This window comes from Macrobrachium rosenbergii, chromosome 49 (genome assembly GCF_040412425.1).
Source record: "Macrobrachium rosenbergii isolate ZJJX-2024 chromosome 49, ASM4041242v1, whole genome shotgun sequence".
NCBI classification, from domain to species: domain Eukaryota; kingdom Metazoa; phylum Arthropoda; class Malacostraca; order Decapoda; family Palaemonidae; genus Macrobrachium; species Macrobrachium rosenbergii.
Window position 1 is genome coordinate 17,638,756 of NC_089789.1, and position 22,256 is coordinate 17,661,011.

General features: G+C 37.9%; 1 protein-coding gene and 1 long non-coding RNA gene across 2 annotated transcripts; one reads left to right on the forward strand and one right to left on the reverse strand.

The window, feature by feature from the left end:
* Positions 1–7,163: 7,163 nt before the first annotated feature.
* On the forward strand, positions 7,164–10,942 carry LOC136832342 (probable serine/threonine-protein kinase clkA). The gene is made up of 3 exons (XM_067093253.1): positions 7,164–7,173; positions 9,000–9,540; positions 10,711–10,942. The coding sequence occupies exons 1-3, from the start codon at positions 7,164–7,166 to the stop codon at positions 10,940–10,942; spliced, it is 783 nt and encodes a 260-aa protein (XP_066949354.1).
* A 240-nt stretch (positions 10,943–11,182) lies between these two features.
* Positions 11,183–21,562, reverse strand: LOC136832131 (uncharacterized). The gene is made up of 3 exons (XR_010851084.1): positions 21,424–21,562; positions 15,611–15,740; positions 11,183–15,216 (listed from the first exon to the last, which is right to left on the reverse strand). It is a non-coding gene; the product is annotated as an uncharacterized lncRNA (long non-coding RNA).
* Positions 21,563–22,256: the final 694 nt, after the last annotated feature.

The window sequence follows — 22,256 nt, forward strand, 5'->3', positions numbered from 1 at the left end:
TGCACAGGGAATGGTAAGAATGTGAATGTTTGGTCGGAGTTCTTTGTAACCAGTGTATTTTCATTCAGAAGTCTTTTTCAGACTTTTAATAGAAAGTTTATTGATAAAGAACGAATAGACTTCCTAGCTACTCACGGATTATTGTGAGGAAGGCAACCTGAACAGACACACAAAAGCAGAGGGTTTTAAATGTTTATTACTCCAAAAAAAAAAAGAAAAGGTAATAGTGATTGGTAAGCAAGAAGACAATTTCGGACGGTAAGGCGCAAATTTCATACATTCATTCAAAGCCGAGGGAAAACCACGAATTATTAATTATTTTCTCCTATTACCAACTCTGTCCAGTAAGGCCTCAGTCTAAAATCATATTTCATGTCCCCATATAAAAAGAAGTCGTTAAGGCGATGATCTCGGAAAGCCAAGAATTAAAATATATATATAAAAAAATGGACCTCAAGTCAGTAAGTCTTATCATTTACACTCCCCTCATGAGTTGATTTTAGGATTCTCAACCTGTTGGCAGTTTTATTGATGGGCAACCCAAAGTAAATTCCAGCAAATTTTAGCTGTTATCAGACAGGATGCTGTTGATCGTGAATGAACTGTAACTATGAAAATGTAAAATCAACCAAGTTGTAAATTGCTAGAGTTTGAGTTATCACATCTGTACTTTAATGTTAATCAGTTAAGGCCATATTTCTCATCTTTTTATTAGCCTTTAAATTCATTAGTTACTATATGTTTTGGTAATAAAGCCCGTCACCGATTGATTATTGAATCTGATTTTAACAAGGCAATCCTTGCACATCGCTCTTGGTATTTGAACGGATGAATTAAAGATTTAAGCTTGGATTATGACACTTCGGGTCGGTTAGCGCAAGAATTGCTTGCTTTAATTTCATGTCTCAGACTTTATTCTGTGAATCTGATAACGTTTAAACAGTTTGCAATGTTGTTCGGACAGTTTTGATTATAAGTCCCGTATCTTTCAAATAAGTATTTTTTTTAAATTGTTCCGTATCAAAAACTTTATTTTTAATAAACACCGTATCCTTGATTGTTGTCCCAGTCCTCAATGTTTCTTGAATAGGCATTGTTGCTGTTCTGTTTAGATAGCAGTTTTTACTGTAAACTTCATGGTGGTTGTATGTCCCATGTTTTCTGGTTACTGCAAGTTGCTTTTCTTCTGGATAGTTGTTGTAATATGAAGTTTTACATCCTTTGTTTTTGCTGCTGAAAACTCTTATATGCTTTGGTAATTTGTTTGCAGCCGCTTTATCCATCAGATAATATTGTTTTCACTTAAACACCATATCCTTCGAGTACTTATCTGCAGTCTCCTTTTCCTCTAGTAACTGTATTCATAATAAGCCCCATATTAGTTTGTATCAATATAAACGTCATCTACTTCGAATAGCATAAGTGCAAGATTGGTGTCCTTCACAGCCATTGACATTTTAGGAATTGTCTAGTTTTGTTTGATCAGTTTCAAGGCACCATCAATGAATCTGTCATCCTAGCTACTTCCGAAGCCGAATGAATTGGCCTGTTGTCTATTACAGTAATAAATTAGTTTACCAAGAGCACTTCACGTGAAGTTTGTTAGACGAATGAGAATTTGCCAAAAGGAATGAAGAAAATGTGAAACAAAAATCAATGCTACAATAGCTTAAAGTTGATGGAATGCTGTGAAGAACCTTAAGTAATAACCACCCCAGTCTTTCATTTATTTGATTTTTTTATTTACTTTGATATTTTCTTTGATCTACTTTAACCTCACTATTCAGCAAGTTGTGTGTTGGTGTTTTATCAGTAGGAAAGGAGAGGAATCTGTTAATGGCTGAATAAGATGATTCTTAACCTGAAAATGGCTTAATCGATGCAAAGTTCACCTAAATTTTGTGAGTTAACGTAAGATCCCAGTTCTCCCTCCGAATGATATAGGCCATTGGTCTCTAGTCCGGAAGAGCATAATAGCATTTAAATCTAGCGTCTGGAATTTTTTGCTGCCTCTGTGTTCCGTGAGCCGTTCAACGATCGACCTTTATTCTCTTAACTTGAATTGGAGACTATTGAAATGATTTGAAGTCTTTACTAATAAAACACATTCATTGCTCACTTGTTTATATTTGAACTATTTGTACTTGCTTCCAATGGGATTTTTACACGATTAAATTCAAATAACTTAATTTTTCTTTATCGAGGACAGTCATACTATCCATCAGAATATTGAATAATGGGAAAATAAAATTTTGTCACGTGACTTCAATCTTATTTGAGGTTACCTTTGGCAGCAGAAACGAAAAACATTTTGCTTAGTGTTCGTGGAGTCTGTTTTAATGTGAAGTGTGATAAGGTTCAGTTGAGAACACGAGGATAAATATTTAGTGAAAGAAGAGAGAGAGAGAGAGAGAGAGAGAGAGAGAGAGAGAGAGAGAGAGAGAGAGAGAGGAGAGCTAATGCTGGTAAAAGGCTAAGTACTCTTAGGAGCAAAAATGTTAATTTAGGTTGATTAGTGTGTTGTTTTATGTTATGGTGCTCTCGCGAGGGAAATGTGGTTGTATTTTGTGCAATCTTTTGTGTCTGGGGCTTTTACTTTGTTTTAGGAAAGGTGATGAGTTCATGTTTGTATTGTCTTTTGGGTCTTTATTCTTGTGGAAAAGATTGTGGTTGTTGTATAGTATTTTCCATCTTTATGGTCTTGTGATGGAGTTAAAAATCCTTGGGAATTATCAGACACATGAATCTGAAATGATTTGGTGGTCCACGTGTACCGGGGAATGTGACTTCGGTCCGATCTGGCTGCTCCGTTGGGGGAGGAAACCAGGAGTGGTCGGGGCAGTACCCGTGCCCGTCTCCTCCTCTTTACCCGACTCAATCAGGGACAGATGATGGGGCAGAGTCCTGGGACACAGTGACCTTTTATGTGACCTTGTCTGCTTTTGAGGGGGCTTTACGTGTTGCCTTCATTGTACTGTAGAATGTATTAAAATTGCACAATAAGGCTTCAGAATGGCAATCAATGAGTTTTAAATTAAAGTAATATTTGCATTTTCAAGTTATAAAAAAATAAAATCTTTAGTGTTGGTAATTTTTAATGTTAGTGAATTTCACATTAACTTTTTAAGTTCATGTTGGATGTTAACGTTCTGAATGCCAATTTCCAAAGACCTTTCATTCTGTTCTTATTGTCTTTTAATTCTTAGTCGTGAATTAGTTATATGTAAAGTTTACAATAAATTTGTCAAAAAAAAAGGAAAAGGAAAGCATTCAAGGACCTAGTAACTTTGCTTATTTAGACGCTCAATAGCTGCTCCAGTTTTCTGTTACTAGGCGGGACAGGGGAGGGCCTTGGCGGGCTTTCCTTTTCTTTTTTTTTATATAAAAGCTAATAAATTGCACAGTCATGACAAATCTGATAAGTTCTGAGCTCTAAGCATGATGTCACAAATGCAGACACTTGGAGCATAGCTGGCATTCTGTGCATCGACCCTCTAGAGATGGAGAGCACTTGACAAGTGCCTCTTCCAGTGGACTGGGTTCAGGAATGTTCAGGTTTTCTTCAGGGATGAAAATTTCCCATTTTCTTTAGGGAAGTGGTCAGTTTTCATCGGCGGTCTGACATTTGGAGTTTTGTTTAGTGCTTCCAGAAAACTGAATCCCAGTTTAAGAATCATTTGTCATTGTCTTATCATGTTTACAATTAAACAATATTCCATGCAAAACTAATCGTACTTTGATGGCATAAAGCTTTCAATCTTCTGCAATAAAAGGCTAACGAATTCTTTGTTTTAGTCCTTCCCATCTTTGGTTTCAGTATATAATTTCTTAACCATGTTAATTAGCTCACAAACTGGTTTAAATATAAATCGAATCATTCAAATTTTGAGGCGTCAGTTACCTTGACAAAAAGCCATGACTTTGTCTAAATTTCGTTTTACCCAGAAGTAACCATTTTATCAGTGAAAAAAAAAAACTATTAGAGGAGTTCAGTTATATTGACTCCATAAAAATTACTGTTTCTGCTCTCACTCCACTAGTGAATGGACGAACTCTTGTGCATCTGAAGAGGAATAGCAGTCCTAATGAATGAAAAATTTAGTTTAAAGGTTATTTCATACCCTTCAGTCCTATTGGGGCAGAGGAGGACACTTGCTAATGGTAGGAAAGGAGCAGTGGGGTGGAAAGGGGGGGGGGGTTGATTAAAGAGAACACTCGGGCTCACCAACTCTTAGTGGAAGAAAGGGTTCATGACTTTATCTCACTTCCTAATAGTTGTTTTTTGTTCAGACTTGAATGATAATTAAACAAATATATCCAGCGTTTGTTTTATTTTTCAAATCTTAACAGATGGTAACAACATAGTATAAAGACAGCAATACACTATCTAAATACAAATATCCAAATGGTAATATACCAAGTTTCCCAGCTTAATTTTGGTTTGATAAATAAAACATAACATTCTACAAATTTAATAGCTAACGTAAACGCTGCTCATTTACAGTTCTGTATTCTATTCTGTTATGTACACAGTTCAAAGGAGGCTTTGAATTAGTTTTGTCATATACAAATGCTACACTATTTTCAATGGCTATATAAAACAATAGTCCATTTTGTAAAGCAATTCAACCTTAAAATTAAAATTATTCAACCATGAGCTCTCAACAGGTTACTGTTTTCTGATTGAAGGAGGAAACAAAACATACACTCGGCTCTCTGCTGCATAATTTTCAAGTCCGACCCTTGACTACATAATATAGCAGGCAAATCAGTTAACCGAACTAAAGCAGGATTTCGTGTCTTCGAGTTGAAGCGCCAAGTTTTACTGACCCCACTACGAAACTGTTTCCCTCCCGTTCGTTAGTCAGTGCTACTATACGTTCCTCCCTGCCGCTTGCCTTAAATATATTTCTAAAGGAAGCTCTATAGCAAGTCAATGTTGATGAAAATTACTTTTCACGTGATAAACAATAATGCTTTAAGAATAAAAGTGATTACAATATGCAGAGAGCGCTTTCGATGGGGTCGGTCAAGAATGAGCTTGCAACTTTGAAGAAGACAACCGCTTGAGAGCAAAAGTTCAGCTCTCACAATCGCCATTTATAGCATCCATATAAAAGTTTTAACATTTTATAATTACAGGAATGTAACTCTCATTTTTACACTGGGAAAGTTGATGCATTTTTGCAGTACATAGCAATCAAAACGAACTCATGGAAATCTAAAGCATTTTACAATAGTGCAACAAGACAACTTTGCTTATCAAGCTTTTGGCTCATTAACTCATTTTCTAAATCAAACCTTATATCACAAAGAGGGTTTTTTTTCTTATTTTCTTTCTACTTCAATTACTCTAGTGCTAGTGATGTTTCCGGCTTCTAAAATGCTATTTTTCATAATTTAAGTGTACCTTTAGGATATTACACTATTACTAAACATCAGCTTCACATAACTAGTCAAGATTATATGATATTACACAAACTTCATTATTAATACAATAGCGAACATGAAATATAAAGTTCAGACATATATACTTAAAACGCCGAGATCACGGACTTTAAAACGTAATGCTTCAGAAACCTTCCAGCGGTTTTCACATTTCCATTTTAGGATTTGCTACTACTACAGATGACATCTGCTGGAAATTATTTTGGTTACTTTAAACAAGACTTGAAACGTAGTTTTTATTTAAATACTCAAAAGTGGGGGCAAAACGTTCGTGTAAAAAAATGATCAATAGAGCAAGCAATATTTAGTTGAGTTTTGAAAAGTAGTGGAATTAATAATTCTTGGAAGATTAATTCTACAAGACAGACTTGAAATACAATGCAAAATTCTTTATGCATGACACTACAATTAGCCAAAATGATGACAAAGGCGTTAAACCTACGAAAGTCAAGCTTGAATCAACAGATCTAAGGTCCATTAAAAGGAATAAAGGAGACTATAGAAAACTGTCCATTAAGAGGAATAAAGGAGAATATAGAAAACTGTCCATTAAGAGGAATAAAGGAGAATATAGAAAACTGTCCATTAAGAGGAATAAAGGAGAATATAGAAAACTGTCCATTAAGAGGAAAAATGTTAATTTAGGTTTTGACCGACCAGTTAATAATTAAATCCAACACGCCGTTATCATGAGGATATTTAACTCTGAAATTAAATACTTGGCCACGGGTTCACAACCGAGGCACAAAGCGCAGACAGAACTGCATGTAATAATTTTTTTCTTTTCACTAGAGCGCAAATGAAAACTCCAGTGTATCGTCATATACAGGTATTTAACCAGTAGCCTTTATAAATATAGATTTCCCTCAATTAAAGATGCCTAATTTTCAATGCAAACAGAAAGAACAGTGAAAAGACCGGAAAGGATATTATAAAATGCACGGAACAAAATATGGATAAAAATACTCAAGAATTGGGGACATAAAAGAAAATTCTTTCCGCAAAAGAGAGGACTATTATAGCAGCTGAAGGCAGAAACGCCAAAATATATGTAAAAAAAAAAATTCAAAACACCAAACGCAGAGAAATGAATAGCAAAGCAAAGGCTGAAAGGTACTTTAATTGGATTAAGAGCATATGTCAAAAAGGGAGAGAGAGAGAGAGAGAATCTTTGTTTTAATGTAAACACGTGCACCTCCGAAGGCCATAATTATGAATTATACTGTTTGTAATGTATTTAATGAAACGCGACTGACCACTTCAATCGTGCATCTCAGTAACCACGATAAACAGTTTTAAAATCTGATGTAAAAGCTGATGTCAACAACGGATGTATGATATAACAGCTAATGCCAACTAATGTAAAGAAAATGCCAACTAAAGTAAAAGTTAATGTCTGTCAACGGATGAATAGTTAACCTTCGGGCAGGGAAAACCTAAAATTAAAGTTAAAGTCCTCCTGGGCCTCTGTAGGCTCATAGGGCAGGTGCTGATCTCCTGTTTCTTAGGCCGGCAGCCAGGGGTGGACAGGTCCCAATGACTATGACAGGTGGCCAGTGTGTCGCCAGGCCCACTGTTTAACTCCCCAGCCCGAGGGCTTTTACCGGAGAACCTAAAATGCCCTAAAAAAATCTGCCGGTAACAAATACGATTTGAATGACAACTGAAGACTGAAGTACCGGTGAAAGTTAAATGGCTGGCCAACAGAACCCGAAATGGACAGTTGTAAGTTAATATGACTGGGAAAAATGAGGTAATGATATGGCAAAAAAAAAAAAAAAAAAAAAAAAAAAAAAAAACTGTCGGAGATTAGGATGGAAAAGTCATCTACAGAAAACAAAAGGAATGGCGAGATACTGAAAGGCGATGGAAGAACAGCTTTAAAAAATTAGAAGAAAAAAGCAGCGACTGAGAAATTGGCATCCTTCAGTCAATAATAAAGGATAGATAAAGCTTAACCTTGAAAAGACGTTTCTATCTGAAAAATTAAAAAAATAAAATACTGGAGAATCTAAAGGTGTAAATGTGCAATAACATAACTGAAAATTTGGTAAAAAAAAAATATAGGAGCAAACTGTGAATTGAATGTTGCAAAGTGGGTAAAAGATATGGATTTATCCTGTCAATCCTCACGTTAGCTAAAGTTTGTTTAAAGTAATACATAAAGGAAAATGACTATCTGCAAATGCAAAAAACACACAAATAATTTTGCTCGCGTGAAGGCATATGGAGCCTGGTTGCTTTGACTTCATTTTATCATGCAATCTTCGAATTCATGATTTCAGCATAAATTCAGAAATTATCTACAAACTTAATATTAAGCATGAAATTTGTTTCCCCTGCATGTAAAAAAAAAAAGTATACAATGTTCTATACAAAAACCTGCACGAAAGATATTACAATCGCAAATAATTTAACAATATGAATTCTGAAACTAATTTCTAAAACATACAAAATTTATAATCATTGCATAATCACCCAAAAAATGGGCAACCCGATCTTACATTTTTTATACGATCAGGTGCCAAGTGTCCTAAGACCAATTTTAGCTACTTTGGATTAGATGCATAATTAAAATTTTCGTCTTCCAATATCCTCAATCTTTTGATTTGTAACTGGAGGACAGAATGAAATTTGAATCATATAAAGTCAATGGCATGTGAAGAACCAGCCTGGTTTGGTTACTCCATCTAGTTAAAGCACACAATTTACAGGTGGACCTGATGCTTACTATATTCAAGCTGTTTTGACATTCGTTCTTATGAAGCTATCAGATCAGTGGAGGCCATGTGAATGATGAAATAGCTTGGGACAGGGGTGTTGATATACTGTGTGATGAGGAGGGATCAAAACAGTGAGGAGGAAAAACATTTTCAACAAAAACTTGCACCTACAAGGGTAACTGGAATTATAACGTGTTATGGCTACTGTCAACAGCCCTTCTACAAAACAAGAAAAAGGAAAATTGAGACATGAAATACTAAATTATAGTCACATGTTAACATGTAGTGACAGAAACCCCAACCTTATAGGGATCCACCAATTGATGGTAAACTGAACTTCACCGAAGACAAAGACTGAATTTAATCGATGCTTTATGTTGATATATTGATCCCCTTTTAGAGAGCTGTGTGAAGGAATTGTTGTAAACAACAAACAGAGAAATTAACTGGGAACAGAGTAAGAAAGACAACAGTGTGTTATGTGCATGAATGTCCCAAGTTACTGATCTTTTTTACATAATCCTTTGGTCTAAAAAAAAAAAAAAACTACCCTTTAAATTCTTACAACCAAACTCACTAACGATGTTTGCAATCATTGTCTTTCATCGAAATGATATGATTTTAAAAGCTGCCAATGTCATAAAGGAATTTTATTGAAGTCGTTTCTTGAGACTGAATAATCAGAGCCAGTTGGCAGTTAGCAAAAATCTGTTGGTGGGTATGTCCCCGGACCAGACAAGCTTGTATACAGACTGGAAGGTACCAGCCAGCAGAAGAATCAAATCCATTTGGCATGACTGATAAATGAAGGGATTGGAGTTCCCTCAGACAACAACCTAAGCACCAGCAACAACTACCCCACCGACAACTACACCAGCAATAACTACCCCTCTGGCAACCACACCAGCAACAGCTACCCCTCCGACAACCACACCAGCAACAACTACCCCTCCGACAACCACACCAGCAACAGCTACCTCACCAACAACCCCAACAGCAAGCCCCTCCCACAAAACCTCCACAGCAGCACACACACAATCCTACACAACAGATGCAACAACCCCAACAACAAACTGCACCCACACACCAGCCTAAACAACATAGACTCTACCACCACCACCCCCCCAATAAACGAACGAGACCCCAGACTCCAAGAACACAGAAACCAAGACACACGCGATGGCTCAGACTCCATCCACAAATCACACTCCTTTCTCTTTCTCCATCACCAACATGCCAGTCAGAAAAATAGCCCTACTTACCCTCCCACCCAGCCCTACCACTGTATCTTCATCCTCCCATCCTACCCACAGCATTTTCACCAGCACCCCAAAGTCCCCCTCCAAAAGAAATGCAGTTTCCTACACCTGTGAGCAATTTAGAAGAGAGGTAGCCAGGGTTGTGGAAACAATAATAGCAGAACTCTTCCCAGGACAGGACTACACAGCAATACTAAGAAAAGCAGTTGCAGCCCTAATAAACTAAAATGGCTGAACACAATCCAAATCATATAGACAACCAAAACTGCAGGAACACAGTACATACTAATCTCAGAGTCCTTCAATGGAACAAACAGTGCCAACACAAAATATGCCTTGCTGCAATCACAAGTGCTATCAGAAGGGCATGATATTATCCTCAAGAAACTCTAGTAAGAGAAACTGCCAAATTCACATTCCATGGATATAAAGTGTACAAAACCCCACACACAAATGAAAACAGAGGGCTAATCACGCTTATTAAAGCTACAGTTCCCTCCGAACACACAAGAAATATAGACTGGTCAAGGGATTGAAATGCTAAGTGTCCTTATAAGACTAGCAGATACCTCCCTAATTGTACACAACATATACAAAGGCCATAACAAAACCTTTGAAGGAGAAAACCTTTTCAGTGCAGCCACCAGAGAGAACACCTTCTTTGCAGGGAGATTTTGATGCCCATCACCCATGCCTGTGTGCTGAAGCAACATACAAATGCAGCAGGCAGACACACAAATCTGCTAATGGAATAATTTCCTGAAGTCAAGCTGCTAAACAATATCAACAAAGCAACACACCTCCAAGGAGGAAGGCTAGACCTAAGCTTCATATCCAAAAATCTACAGGAAAACTGCACATGGAAATTGCACTCAATATTAGCCAGTGATCACTTTGCAACAGAAACTAACATAAGAATAACAAAAATACCTCCACCACCACATCCTCCAGCAGGTTGGAGACCAGACCTAGTCAGGTGGTCAGTGTTTGAAAACCATATGACCATTTGGGCAACACAATACACACAAGACCCAGCCCAAAACATGAACCAACTGCAAGAGGACTTTTTGTAAAGAGCCTACACAATGCAGCCAATGCTTCCATGCCAAAGAGAACCTTTGGTACAAACAAAACCCCCCACAAAGACAGCTGGTACTACAACTCGAGAATCAAAGAAATGAATTTGAGATTTAACAGAACAAGGAAGCTCTTCAGGACACAACCCATGGATAAACTGTATGCTGTCTTAAGAGATGTAATAAACCATGCAACCCAAACAGCCAGAGAAGTAAAGCAGGAAACCTGGCTGATGTGATGCTCTCAGACAACCTGTCTAACTCCAGCTGCAAAAATATGGGTGGTGGTTCAACAAGGTATCAGGAAAGATCAGACCAGCATCCCAACCCACAGGCAGAAGCAAACAGACTTGTGCAACATTTTGCTGACAGGACCAAAACAGCACATCTGCCACCATCCACAAGGGAAAGGCAGGTGACACTAAATCCAGGGTGATGGCTAGTTATCAATACAGCGTGCAATGAGCCTGATGACACTGACACCCCATTCACAATGAATAAGCTTAACAAATCCCTCCAAAAAGGAAAGAATACAGCCCCAGGATCAGACATGATCACATACAGCATGCTGAAAAACATGGGCACAACAGCCAAGGAAGTACAACTCCACATAATCAACGGAACATACACTGAACAAGTCAGACCCACACAATGGAATCAACAACACACACAGCCAATTCCCAAACCCAAGGAACCAAACTCCTGCAGGCCCATCTCTCTCATCAGCTGCACAGAAAAGACCACAGAGAGAATGTGTACCAGACTCCTATGGAAAACAGGACCGCTACATCATCGACTATATGGTTACAAAGAAGGAATAGGCACACAAGAATGCCTAGCAGATGTAATGTCAATAATTAACAACAGAAAGGCAATTGTAGTTTTCCTCGACCTAGAAAAAGCCTGTGAACTAGCCAGCGTAGATGTCATCCTTGCAACCCTGGTGGACAAAAGAGTTAAGGGTAACCTGTTAGCATGGGCCAAAGGATACATGCAAAACAGACAAGCTAGAGTCACCTTCCAAGGAGCAAGCTCAGACTTTCTCAGTTTAGAAAAGAGAACACCACAGGGAGGAATACTTAGCTCCTTCCTCTTCAATGTACTGATGGAAAATGTGGCCACAATCACCCTCCCAAAAGGAGTTGAAATTTTCATATATGCAGACGATGTTTGCTTAGTGAGCACAGACAGATACAGACCCTACCAAAATATGCAAAATGCAGTAACAAATTGAAAATAGCTGTGCAGATCTTGGTCTAAAAATCAATACAGCAAAAACCAAAGCAATGGCAATTAAACATTATCTAAACCCAAACAAAATACAACTCATGGTTGAACCCATTGAATGGGTAGAAAACTTTGTGTACCTAGGAGTGAATATCAACAAACAACTCTCTCCATGTGAAGAAAAGGAAATACTCAAGCAAAAATTCAAATGCAGGCAAAATGCCATGAGAAGAATCACCTCTCTAAAACAAGCAGCAGTATAACATTCCTTCAGAACTTTCTACATACAGACAATAAGATCAACTGTTGAGTATGCAGCACCTGTCCTTACTTGTCTCACAAACTCAGAACAAAAAAGCTTCAAGGTAATCCAGAAGAATGCCCTAAGACTCATCATAGGTGCTGGTGCTTTAAGGAGAGTAGACATGCAAAATCATGCTGCCGCAACCAAGGAATACAAGCCAGTCACAGAGTACAAGGAACAAGCACCCTGGGAGCCTGAGTATTTAAAATAAACTCAACGATCCTCCCTGCAAGCAAAGAAGCATGCACTGCTCAACAGCTAAGGCTAGCAGCCCAAGAGGCAATCAGGAAAACTGCAGCCACAAATGAATATTTCACAGATGGATCAGTAGATCTCAGCATACCAGCAGCAGCAGCTGGAGTCCACTCAACAACCCTCAAAGGATGCTGGAGGCTTTCTGACAATGCCTCCACTCTACAAACTGAACTGCTATTGCAAAAGCTCTGGAAGACACTCAGCACAGGCAGGGAAACACCACAATTCATACTGACTCAAAAGGAGCAATACAAGGTATAACAAAAGAAAAAGCCAAATGAAAATATCAGACTTCTATCGAGCATATGGGCAATTTCAAGCCTCCATCAAAACAGAAACAGGCAAATAACACTAAACTGGATTCTGAGCCATGTGGGAATCCAAGGAAATGAAGTAGCAAATTTTTAGCAAAAAGTGGGTTACTACACAGCAACATTAGCATCAAAATCATCCCCTCGCTCACACAACTGAAAAACAAAGCAGCAGCACACTGCCAACTGCAGGAAAAAAGCAAAGTTAGAAGAGCTGTTTTTGGTGACTCAAAAACTGCCAAGTGGTACATAGACACCACAAACCTAAAACCACACAATATAACCAAAGACAAGTCATGGGCCCTAGCAGTCATAATCCATTGGCTAAGGCTAGGATACCAATGCACATGGCAAAGAATTGGAGACAACCCCCAACCATGCAAGCACTGTGAAACAATCCCTGAAGAACCCCTGGAACACTACCTTCTTGACTGTACAGAGATGGAACAGTTAAGAACAAGATATGAAGGAAATGAAAGAACAGCTACCCAAATAACAAAGCACATACTGGCAAACATTCACGAACTTGCAGGATTCCTATGCTCCTACCCACCACCACAGTAACTCTAAAGAGAATCCTTACCTTTACCTACCCGCTCTCCTTCCCAACCAGTCACCTTAAAACAGACACGACCCCACTACTTTAAACCAGACAACAAATTAAAAACCACTCCATCGCATCTCTAACTGCTACAACAAAGGCTGACTTTGGAAATTACTCTTTCCCCATCAAAATCACCTTTTATCCACCACAATCAACACCCAACACATGGAAAAACACACACACACACAAGGAATAGAACTGGACAAGGAATATGGCTTTAGACCATCATGAGCTAGCGTACTAGCTACCTGTGCCTACTACTCAAATTCTTCTTTTTTCCCCATCTATTGGCCTCTCCCACTAGCCAACACTCACTGCTATCATATTTTTGTCAACATCTGATGGGTACCTTAGGGTTCAAAGAGGTTGCAGCCTTGCCTGTTAAATCCTTTCACTTCAAAATCACCCCCACCAAAATCACTTTCATACATCATAATAAAGTTTTCATGTAACCTAACCATCTCACAGACTCATGAACATAAAGCTACGGGCTGCTCTAGGAGCAAGAGCCCGTGCTGGCACAAGTCCAGCTAAATCTGAAAAACAACAAGGAGCCCCATCAGTAGCATGTATCTGCAGCTGCTGTCTTGGGCAGCCAGTATGAGTGTGACCTTTGTATATATGACCTCTATGATGTGTGTGTTCTTTGGTTAAATAAAAAAAAAAAAAAAAAAAAAAAAAAAACAGGCCAACAATCGAAGAGCTTATAAGAGATGGAATATTTGAAGACAGAAGAGATTGGAGATGATGACTGACCCTACTGACAGGCTGAAAGCCTACCTGCGAGTGGAAGTGAAGTGAGGTTTCTTGTGATGACAGTTTAGAACTTAAGCACTAAATTAGTGCAGCAAAATGGACCACTTTCATCAACCCCTAGCTAAAAACAGCACGTTTGTAGAGTTTTCTTCTAATTTTGAAAAAGTTACAGGGGGTGGGGAATCATTACATAATGCAGTCTCACTGTGAGTTTGATGGATTCCTTATAAGTGGATAGAAACAACCAGTACTGGCACATCAAACAGTTCATGATTAATTACTCAAGAAATCCTAGGTTTCTGAGTACACTATATATGTTCAGTGCACTAGTCAAATCTGTAGCAAAACGTTTAGTATATTGGGTAACCCCGATTTCCAGACAAAGTTAATTTCTGTTCTAGACCACTAAACTGGTTTAATATATATTAAGTACCTTACGTTTTTACATGATGGGTGTCTAAACATTGGCACTCTTCTTCTAATTATTAGAAATATATCCATAATGCCTAATTTGTGCTTCATACCAAGCATGAATTCCTAAGCTTTTTCAAGATCTTTGGAGAATCTTAGAAACTAAAGAACAGCAACCACGTATGGAAATCTTTGCTGAAATGAGCTTCTAGGGATTAAGCAATCTACAGTTAAAAGATTTTAAGTTGAAGATCAACGAGTCCTAAAGATTTGGCAGATTAACACACATACAAAAGTAAACTGAAATGTTAAGTCTATGAGAGAGAGATCGAGTGGGGCCAAGTCAGGCCTGTTTAGGATACCCCTATTATTGATTATAAAGAGTATTATTCACAGGTCTCCACTAAATCATGGTACCTGGCTGACTCTCCCTACCCCATTGCCTAGATGCATACATTTATAAATACTAGGCCATTTATATATGTAACATTGTTGGCCAGGACTCATTTTGAAATTCTTATACGCCGTATTTTAAGATGGAAAACTAATTTAATAAAAGGCGATAAAGCTAGATTATTATCCATCCATCTTGCTGTAAGTAGAATAACTTACTCACCACCTCTTGGAAAATAAACTTAACTATAAAATATCCATACTACTACTGTAAAAAGTTCATTTTACTAGGCAAGAAAAACTGAATTTTTGCTAATTTCCTAAACACAGCTTCCAGTTGATGGATGAAGAGTCAGCCTGATTTCTTTGCAGACTTGGCCCGTAGCAGCTCCTCTTCTATTTTCATGGCGACCACATCAGTCTTATGACACAGGCTGAAAGGTCATTTCCTGGAAAGAATCATTCCAATAATCGAAAAGTTTTATAACAATCTAATCATGTAACATCTAACCGACAAAATTTTCAGGAATATTAGCGTGAAATCGTTCACCCAGAGTTTAATGAGCAGGATCAGGAAAATAGGTTATGATTTAATGAGGAGCAAGCAAATAACCCTCCATTATAATTTTCAATGCAATAATTTAAGTATTTAAGTTTAAGATTTTAATTCACAAAATTCTTAACAACGAACTAAAACTTTGTTGTTTGGACAATTTTTGTTTTTAATGAATCACTAGTGTTATGCTTTCAATCTATTGTAAAGGATGCTAGCCATTAGCCAAATTTCAACTACTTAAGTTTTTAATCCCTGCGAACCAGAATTGTCAATGCGTTGAATCTTACCTCAGAATAATCCTTTCATTTTCTTAAGTTATAAATGCTACAGTGACCAGATACAGCCGGCACTTCGTACGAAGTCTTGGCGCTACCCCCATTTTCAAATTTGACATCAGCTGGAAGCGAGGCAGATTTCCTGAAAAATAAATTCAATGAATTCTCCACGACAGAACCACCACTACAAATAAAACCCTCTTTAAATTTCCCACATTTAGTTATACTTCTTAGATTTACTAGATTTACTTTTTTTATGGGCAACTTCCTGCCATCATTTGCTTCCAATTGGGTTAGCATTTTTATTGGTTTCTCTAGAAGAGTGCCAAACAAAATCGACTTACCCGACCCATTTGTACAGTGTATGTATACTCAGGTCTTCACCTTTACGTTAGTATAACTTTTGGGATCGTTATATTACTTTTTGCAAAGAAAAAGGCCTATGAGTTATATGCAAATATTAAATCATTCTCTTAGAACAAGCTCAAAAGACTTCATGATTAACAGTAACAAGTATTTTTACCAGTTGAGGTCTCCTTAAAACGGGCAGCTATCATTCATCCGACAATAACCTTACCCTTCCCTTTCTTCAACTTTCCTCTCTCGCTCTCTCTCACACCACTCTCTCTCTCTCTCTCTCTCTCTCTCTCTCTCTCTCTCTCTCTCTCTCTCTCTCTCTCGTTCTCACACCTCCTCTCTCTCTCTCGTTCTCACACCCCCTCTCTCTCTCTCTCTCTCTCTCGTTCTCACACCTCCTCCCTCTCTTTCTCTCTCGTTCTCACACCTCCTCCCTCTCTTTCTCTCTCGTTCTCACACCTCCTCTCTCTCTCTCTCTCTCGTTCTCAACCCCTCTCTCTCTCTCTCTCTCCTCACACCTCCTCTCTAACTCTCGTTCTCACACCTCTCTCTCTCTCTCTCTCTCTCTCTCGTTCTCATAACCTCCTCTCTCTCTCTCTCTCTCTCTCTCGTTCTAACCCCCTCCCCTCTCTCTCTCTCTCTCTCTTTCTAACTCTCCTCTCTCTCTCTCTCGTTCTCACCTCCTCTCTCTCTCCCTCTCTCTCTCTCTCTCTCTCTCTCTCTAACCACCCCCCTCTCTCTCTCTCTCTCTGTTCTAACCCCACCTCTCTCTCTCTCTCTCTCTATAACCCCTCTCTCCTCGTTCTCTCTCTCTCTCTCTCTCTCTCTCTCTCTCGTTCTCACACCTCCTCCCTCTCTTTCTCTCTCGTTCTCACACCTCCTCCCTCTCTTTCTCTCTCGTTCTCACACCTCCTCTCTCTCTTTCTCTCTCGTTCTCACACCTCCTCTCTCTCTCTCTCTCTCTCTCTCTCTCTCTCTCTCTCTCTCTCTATAACCCCCCTCTCTCTCTCTCTCTCTCGCTATAACCCCCCCCTCTCTCTCTCTCTCTCTCTATAACCCCCTCTCTCTCTCTCTCTCTCTCCTATAACCCTCTCTCTCTCTCTCTCTCTCTCTCTCTCTCTCTCTCTCTCTCTCTCTCTCTCTCTCTCTATCTCTCTCTCTATCTCTCTCTCTCTCTCTCTTTCTACAGCTATCCTTAAAAGCCAGTCCGTGCTTACACTTTAAGTCGAGTCAACCACCGAGACTACAGCTTGGGGTTAAAAACAAAAACCAGAAATACAACATTAAAGGAAACCTGCTGCCCACGTAATTTAGGAGTTATTGAACAAGGCAGTTAGGGAGTTCCTATTTAAATACACCTAGTAATTCCATAATTAAATACACCTAAGTTTCCATAAGACTTCAGAATTATAGTAGTTGAAAAAGTTTAGTTACACGATGGTGGCCATTAAAATTACGCCGATTTGCAACAGTTCTCCAGAACTATGAACTTTTATTATATTTCTTTGCTGCAACTATTCCGGATATTCAAATATGAATAGGGTTCATTTCATAAAACCTACTAGGATGTGTTACTGTATTTCAACTCCTGGGAGAAAAAAACATATTACTATCTGCTTTCCGTTAACCGTGTTTTGAATGCATTTGTTTTTGTTCCCGACATGAACTCGAATGACCTGGCTGTTAAGAGCTGCAGCAAGATTTAGAATGTACTCAAAATACGTCAAAATTAATTTTAGGAACCAACACAAAATTCAGTACAGTAGTAAGAATATTTATTTAATCCTTAAGGTCTATGACTAGAAGCGAATAAAGTTACTCAGCCTGCTCAACAAGAAAAGCATCTGATAGGACCTACAGTTATTAAATGACTATTCCTAATCATGTGTAATGCATTATTTACCATAGGAAGTAACTAACTACCAAGCTAAACTCGAAAAGAATGTTGCATTTCAACTATCACCAATGTATTGGTGACAGCTTTGCACAACTATGAATTTCTGTTGCTAAGTAGTATAGTTTAGTTCTTATAATTTAAAATTTTAATATTTTCCTGAAAACATTCTATCCACTTTCATGTTAAAAAAAAATTAAAGCAACATATCTCCAAACCCAAAAATCAAAGCAAATATATTTACTCCACCATAAACTACCTTTTAATCACACGACTCAGTCTAAGCTAAAGCTTATATATACAGGTATTTCCACCCAATACCGTATACATCAGTTTCTGTACCTAACCAAAATAGTTATAAGTCTACTTGCACGCCTTCCTGGTTCTCTTGAACAGACATGAACATCAGAGAAATTAGTATTAATTTCAAACTACAAAAAAAAAAAAAAAAAAAAAAAAACCTGGAAAGCCAAATAAATAATGAGCTGGATTCTTATTTTAATACTATTTTTAGAAAATTATATAAGAAAAACTAAATCAAATGAGGTTTCACCTACGTCAAGAAGTCTTTCTTAGTGTTTGAAAAAATATGCCTATAATTAGTTAAATAATAAAATCTCAGGCAAGGAAATCAGACCAGTTTGTTTTGATCAATAACGGCTTTAGTTGGAAGTTTTCGGTTTCCTACTAACCCATATATTCTACACTTTTCTATACTGACCATCGCCTAAATTTTTTAGCTAGAAATCTGTTTTAGTTTATATTTAGTCTGGGCTGCAGACAGTCGACTCTGCCAACCTGGCAGTGTCATTCATCTCTCAAACTATATAGTTTTTAATAAAATTTATTTTCAAACAAATAACGGAGTTAACTTTGGAGAATACAAAAATTTATTAGAGTTTATCAAACAATGTAACGGGGCATATGCAACGGTTGAAATGATGTTTGCAGAACTTTTTTCCATTACGGAACATGTAGGATAACTTGCTAAAAGCTATTGATCGCTTATTGTATTTAGACTCTGGAAGTTTTCCAAAGCTCCATTGCATCTAATTTATTTCTTAGGCCTCCGTTACCTTTTAATGTATCTTTGCCAAACTTTTCTTACTAATAACCTACAAAGATCTAATGATTATGGTTACAGATTATCTCAAACTACACTCACTTTCTGTAACGTGACATGTTCCACGAGCCGTTCAGTATTTTACAGTTGAGCTAAAACTATCAAACACGGCCAAATCCAATGAAATACCCAACCTCAAAAGCCATGTTTAAAGTCCAAGTACAATAAAATCTGAGGGGATGCAATTGCTCCGTTCTCAAGGACAGAAAAAGTCAGGCATGGTTTTCCCATGACCATGTTTCAAGATAACTAGAAAATAACTCCGAAGCAAAGGAATTTCTTCGTGAATAAATTACGAAATGTGAATCTCTTATTCCCTACCTGTTCATTTTAGCTGCAAAAGTGCACTCCCACCACAACATTCCCACCATTCTATGGCTACTGATAAACAGATTAAGGTACAAAATATGCTAAATGTATGCAGGATTAAGGGTTGGCCTAGAAGTGCAATGTTACCCATATAATTACAATGATGTGCCCTAGGTTAAATTGGAATACAACCTTACCACTAGTTTAAATTTCAGTCATAGTTAAGATGGAACCCAGTGGGCAAAGCCCCTCGATCATGTAGGACTCGGCAATCAAGATTAGATTAGGATGTATCCTGTAATTACCATGGACATATTGCATTTTTTCCTCAATGATTTCCCTTGATGGGTACAACTTGTACATTTTTCTACACCAAAACCCCAGTTTCCAAATGGGGTGCCCCTTAATTCTTTGACAAAATACTGGGATATTTCAAACAAGATTCTAGAAGTTGAAAAGCTAATAGTTAATGTAGTTGGAGTTAAAAATTTATATTACCTGTGAGATGTGACATCCAAAATTTTATCACATTGGTTATTAACACTGCAAGTATGTCACTATCTATATTTTTCATACCTCATCTTATTTTCTGGATGCGCGCTATACGAGCTACAAACCTGATGCGCTAGATCACTGGTTATACTCGTTTACAATTGAATTAGTTGTAAAACTTTAAAGGCCCCCATAGTTTATACAAATTAATTTCTGCTTTAGTAGAGGTGGTTTAGTCTAAACCTGTCAAAAACATTATGAAATGCCAGTAGAAATCAGTTTTAAAACACTATTTTCAAAGCAGCATGGAATTCTACTTCCAAAACCGTCTGAGTTTTAAAAGATCATTCAAGTTACCCACTATTCTTAAACAGTGTATGAAGAAACCTAGAACAATTTCAGACCATATCACAATGTTGTTTATGAATAGTAAGAAGCTCAGAAGCTGTTGATATATAAAAAAGGAATATATAAAACTGCCTCCAGTTTACACTATTTTTAGTAAGTAAAATCAAAGTAAAATTTTCTTACTACTGTATAGGCCTAGGGAGATGGTAATTCTATATTATGTTAGCTCCGCGCCTGGTTTTACCTTTTCAGCTGGTTTTTTCTACACTTTAGGGCTTCTGATACTGGCGGTGCATCGGTTTGTTGTCGGCCAAATGGAATGTCCCTTCGCCGTGTTTAGTACTGGCCCCGGGGTGAGGGGTACCCATACGTTAACAAGTTATTGCACTTTCCGGACGGGATATGAACCGTTCGAAACAGACGTACCCGTGCTCTGTTGTGAAGATCGCGCATCGAAACCCCTTGTTGGATGGACTTCGCCGGTTAATTACTGGTTATTAGACTCGAGCGCCAAAAATGAAAGGTAAATTCATAATTAGCAACCAAAAAAACTGTAGTAAAAGTCAAGTTATAGTGCCGTCGACGACGCGGAGCTACCCTATAGTTCTACCAATCCTATTACGTCCGCCAAATTATAGAACATTCCGTAGTGAAAGTAAAATTATAGTATTGCGGACGCTGCTCATTCTTTACTAACAATGCAATTTTTAGAGAAAAAACTAAAAAAATTGCTAACCCAAACTTGGATTCTTGGCACTTTCGGATACGAAACGTGCAGGAAATGCATTTCACTTACAAAATATGAGTTACGGGCATTAAATGTAGATCTCCGAAATTATGTTTTCATCATGTAGCTTTCCGCTAAGTCTTTAAAACTTTCAGACTTCCAACAAAAGAAACTGACAAACACAGCTGGACAAAGCATTTGGGAATGGAGGGCCACCAGAAGCAAACACGGAAGGTGAACATTATGATGATGATCGATGTTTAAACGACTGCTGCACTAAACCACTCAATGGATGTGTAAAATCACCTTTTAAAAAACGTTGAAACCACAAAACCTGCAAGTTGTCCCAGTACTAAAACCACTAATTACACAATGGATAAAAAGATTTTGATGCCATTTTAAACTCAATATTTGACTCACCAACTACATGTTCTTTTCTTTGCACATAAGCCATATCACTACACAAGCTTGATCCAACAAAATGGTGAATTACAAGAACGATTTGAACGAGACCTATTTTTCACGCTACGAAAATTCATAAAACAACCACAATTATTCCTGAAATAACAAAATACCTTCATGTAGGTGACGAACTGCTGATTCCACAAGACACTGGCTTAAAGAGATCATTGGAGCTTTCTTGAACGACTTTCAACCCGTCAAAGATATACGTGATTGTCCTCCGGGTCGAAGAAAGCGATAATGACGTCTAAGAAGCAGAGAGAGAGACTAACATGGACTCTCCAAAAATAGTCTACTTTCCAGTGAAGGTGACCACAGAACAAACGACTCCTCTGACATCTGGTGGCTAGTGGTTAATTGCAATGAAACAAGGAACTAAAACAAAGCAGAAGTAGAACTACAAAAAATAAAAAAAGACGTCATAAAAGGAAACAATACGATATATATATATCTCCTTCTTTCTTTTACTTAGGACGTAAAAATTCGCTTACATTTATCGGGTACGTTGATAGGTTTATAACAATGTTCTTCCAGAAAACATGGCAGCAAAAGAGATTTTACAGGTCACACTTTTTTATTTTATACGTCGTCAACATGACAGTGATTTTGTAAATCCCGTGGTTCAGTGATTCGATTTTCTTATGATAATCAAAAGATTCATCGCCCACCCTCTTCCTGCTACCTCTCCTCCTCCTCCTCCTCCTCCTCCTCCTCCTCCTCCTCCTCCTACTACTACTACTACTACTACTACTACTACTACTACTACTACTACTACTACTATATCCATACTCTACCTAATTTTCATTCCTATTTCTTTTTTCCATCTCTCTCTCTCTCTCTCTCTCCTTCCGTGTAGTGGGCATTCAAAGCTTTTAAAAGAAAAAAATATGGACGAACAGATGAGGAAAGCCTGGGTAAGTTCTAAGAATGAAAGTGACGGCCAATC

Bases quoted from the DNA above. Each gene is read 5' to 3' on its own strand.
- LOC136832342 (XM_067093253.1), top strand. The intron at 9,541-10,710 runs GTGAGCAATTTA...CAACCCAAACAG, and splicing joins AAATGCAGTTTCCTACACCT to CCAGAGAAGTAAAGCAGGAA.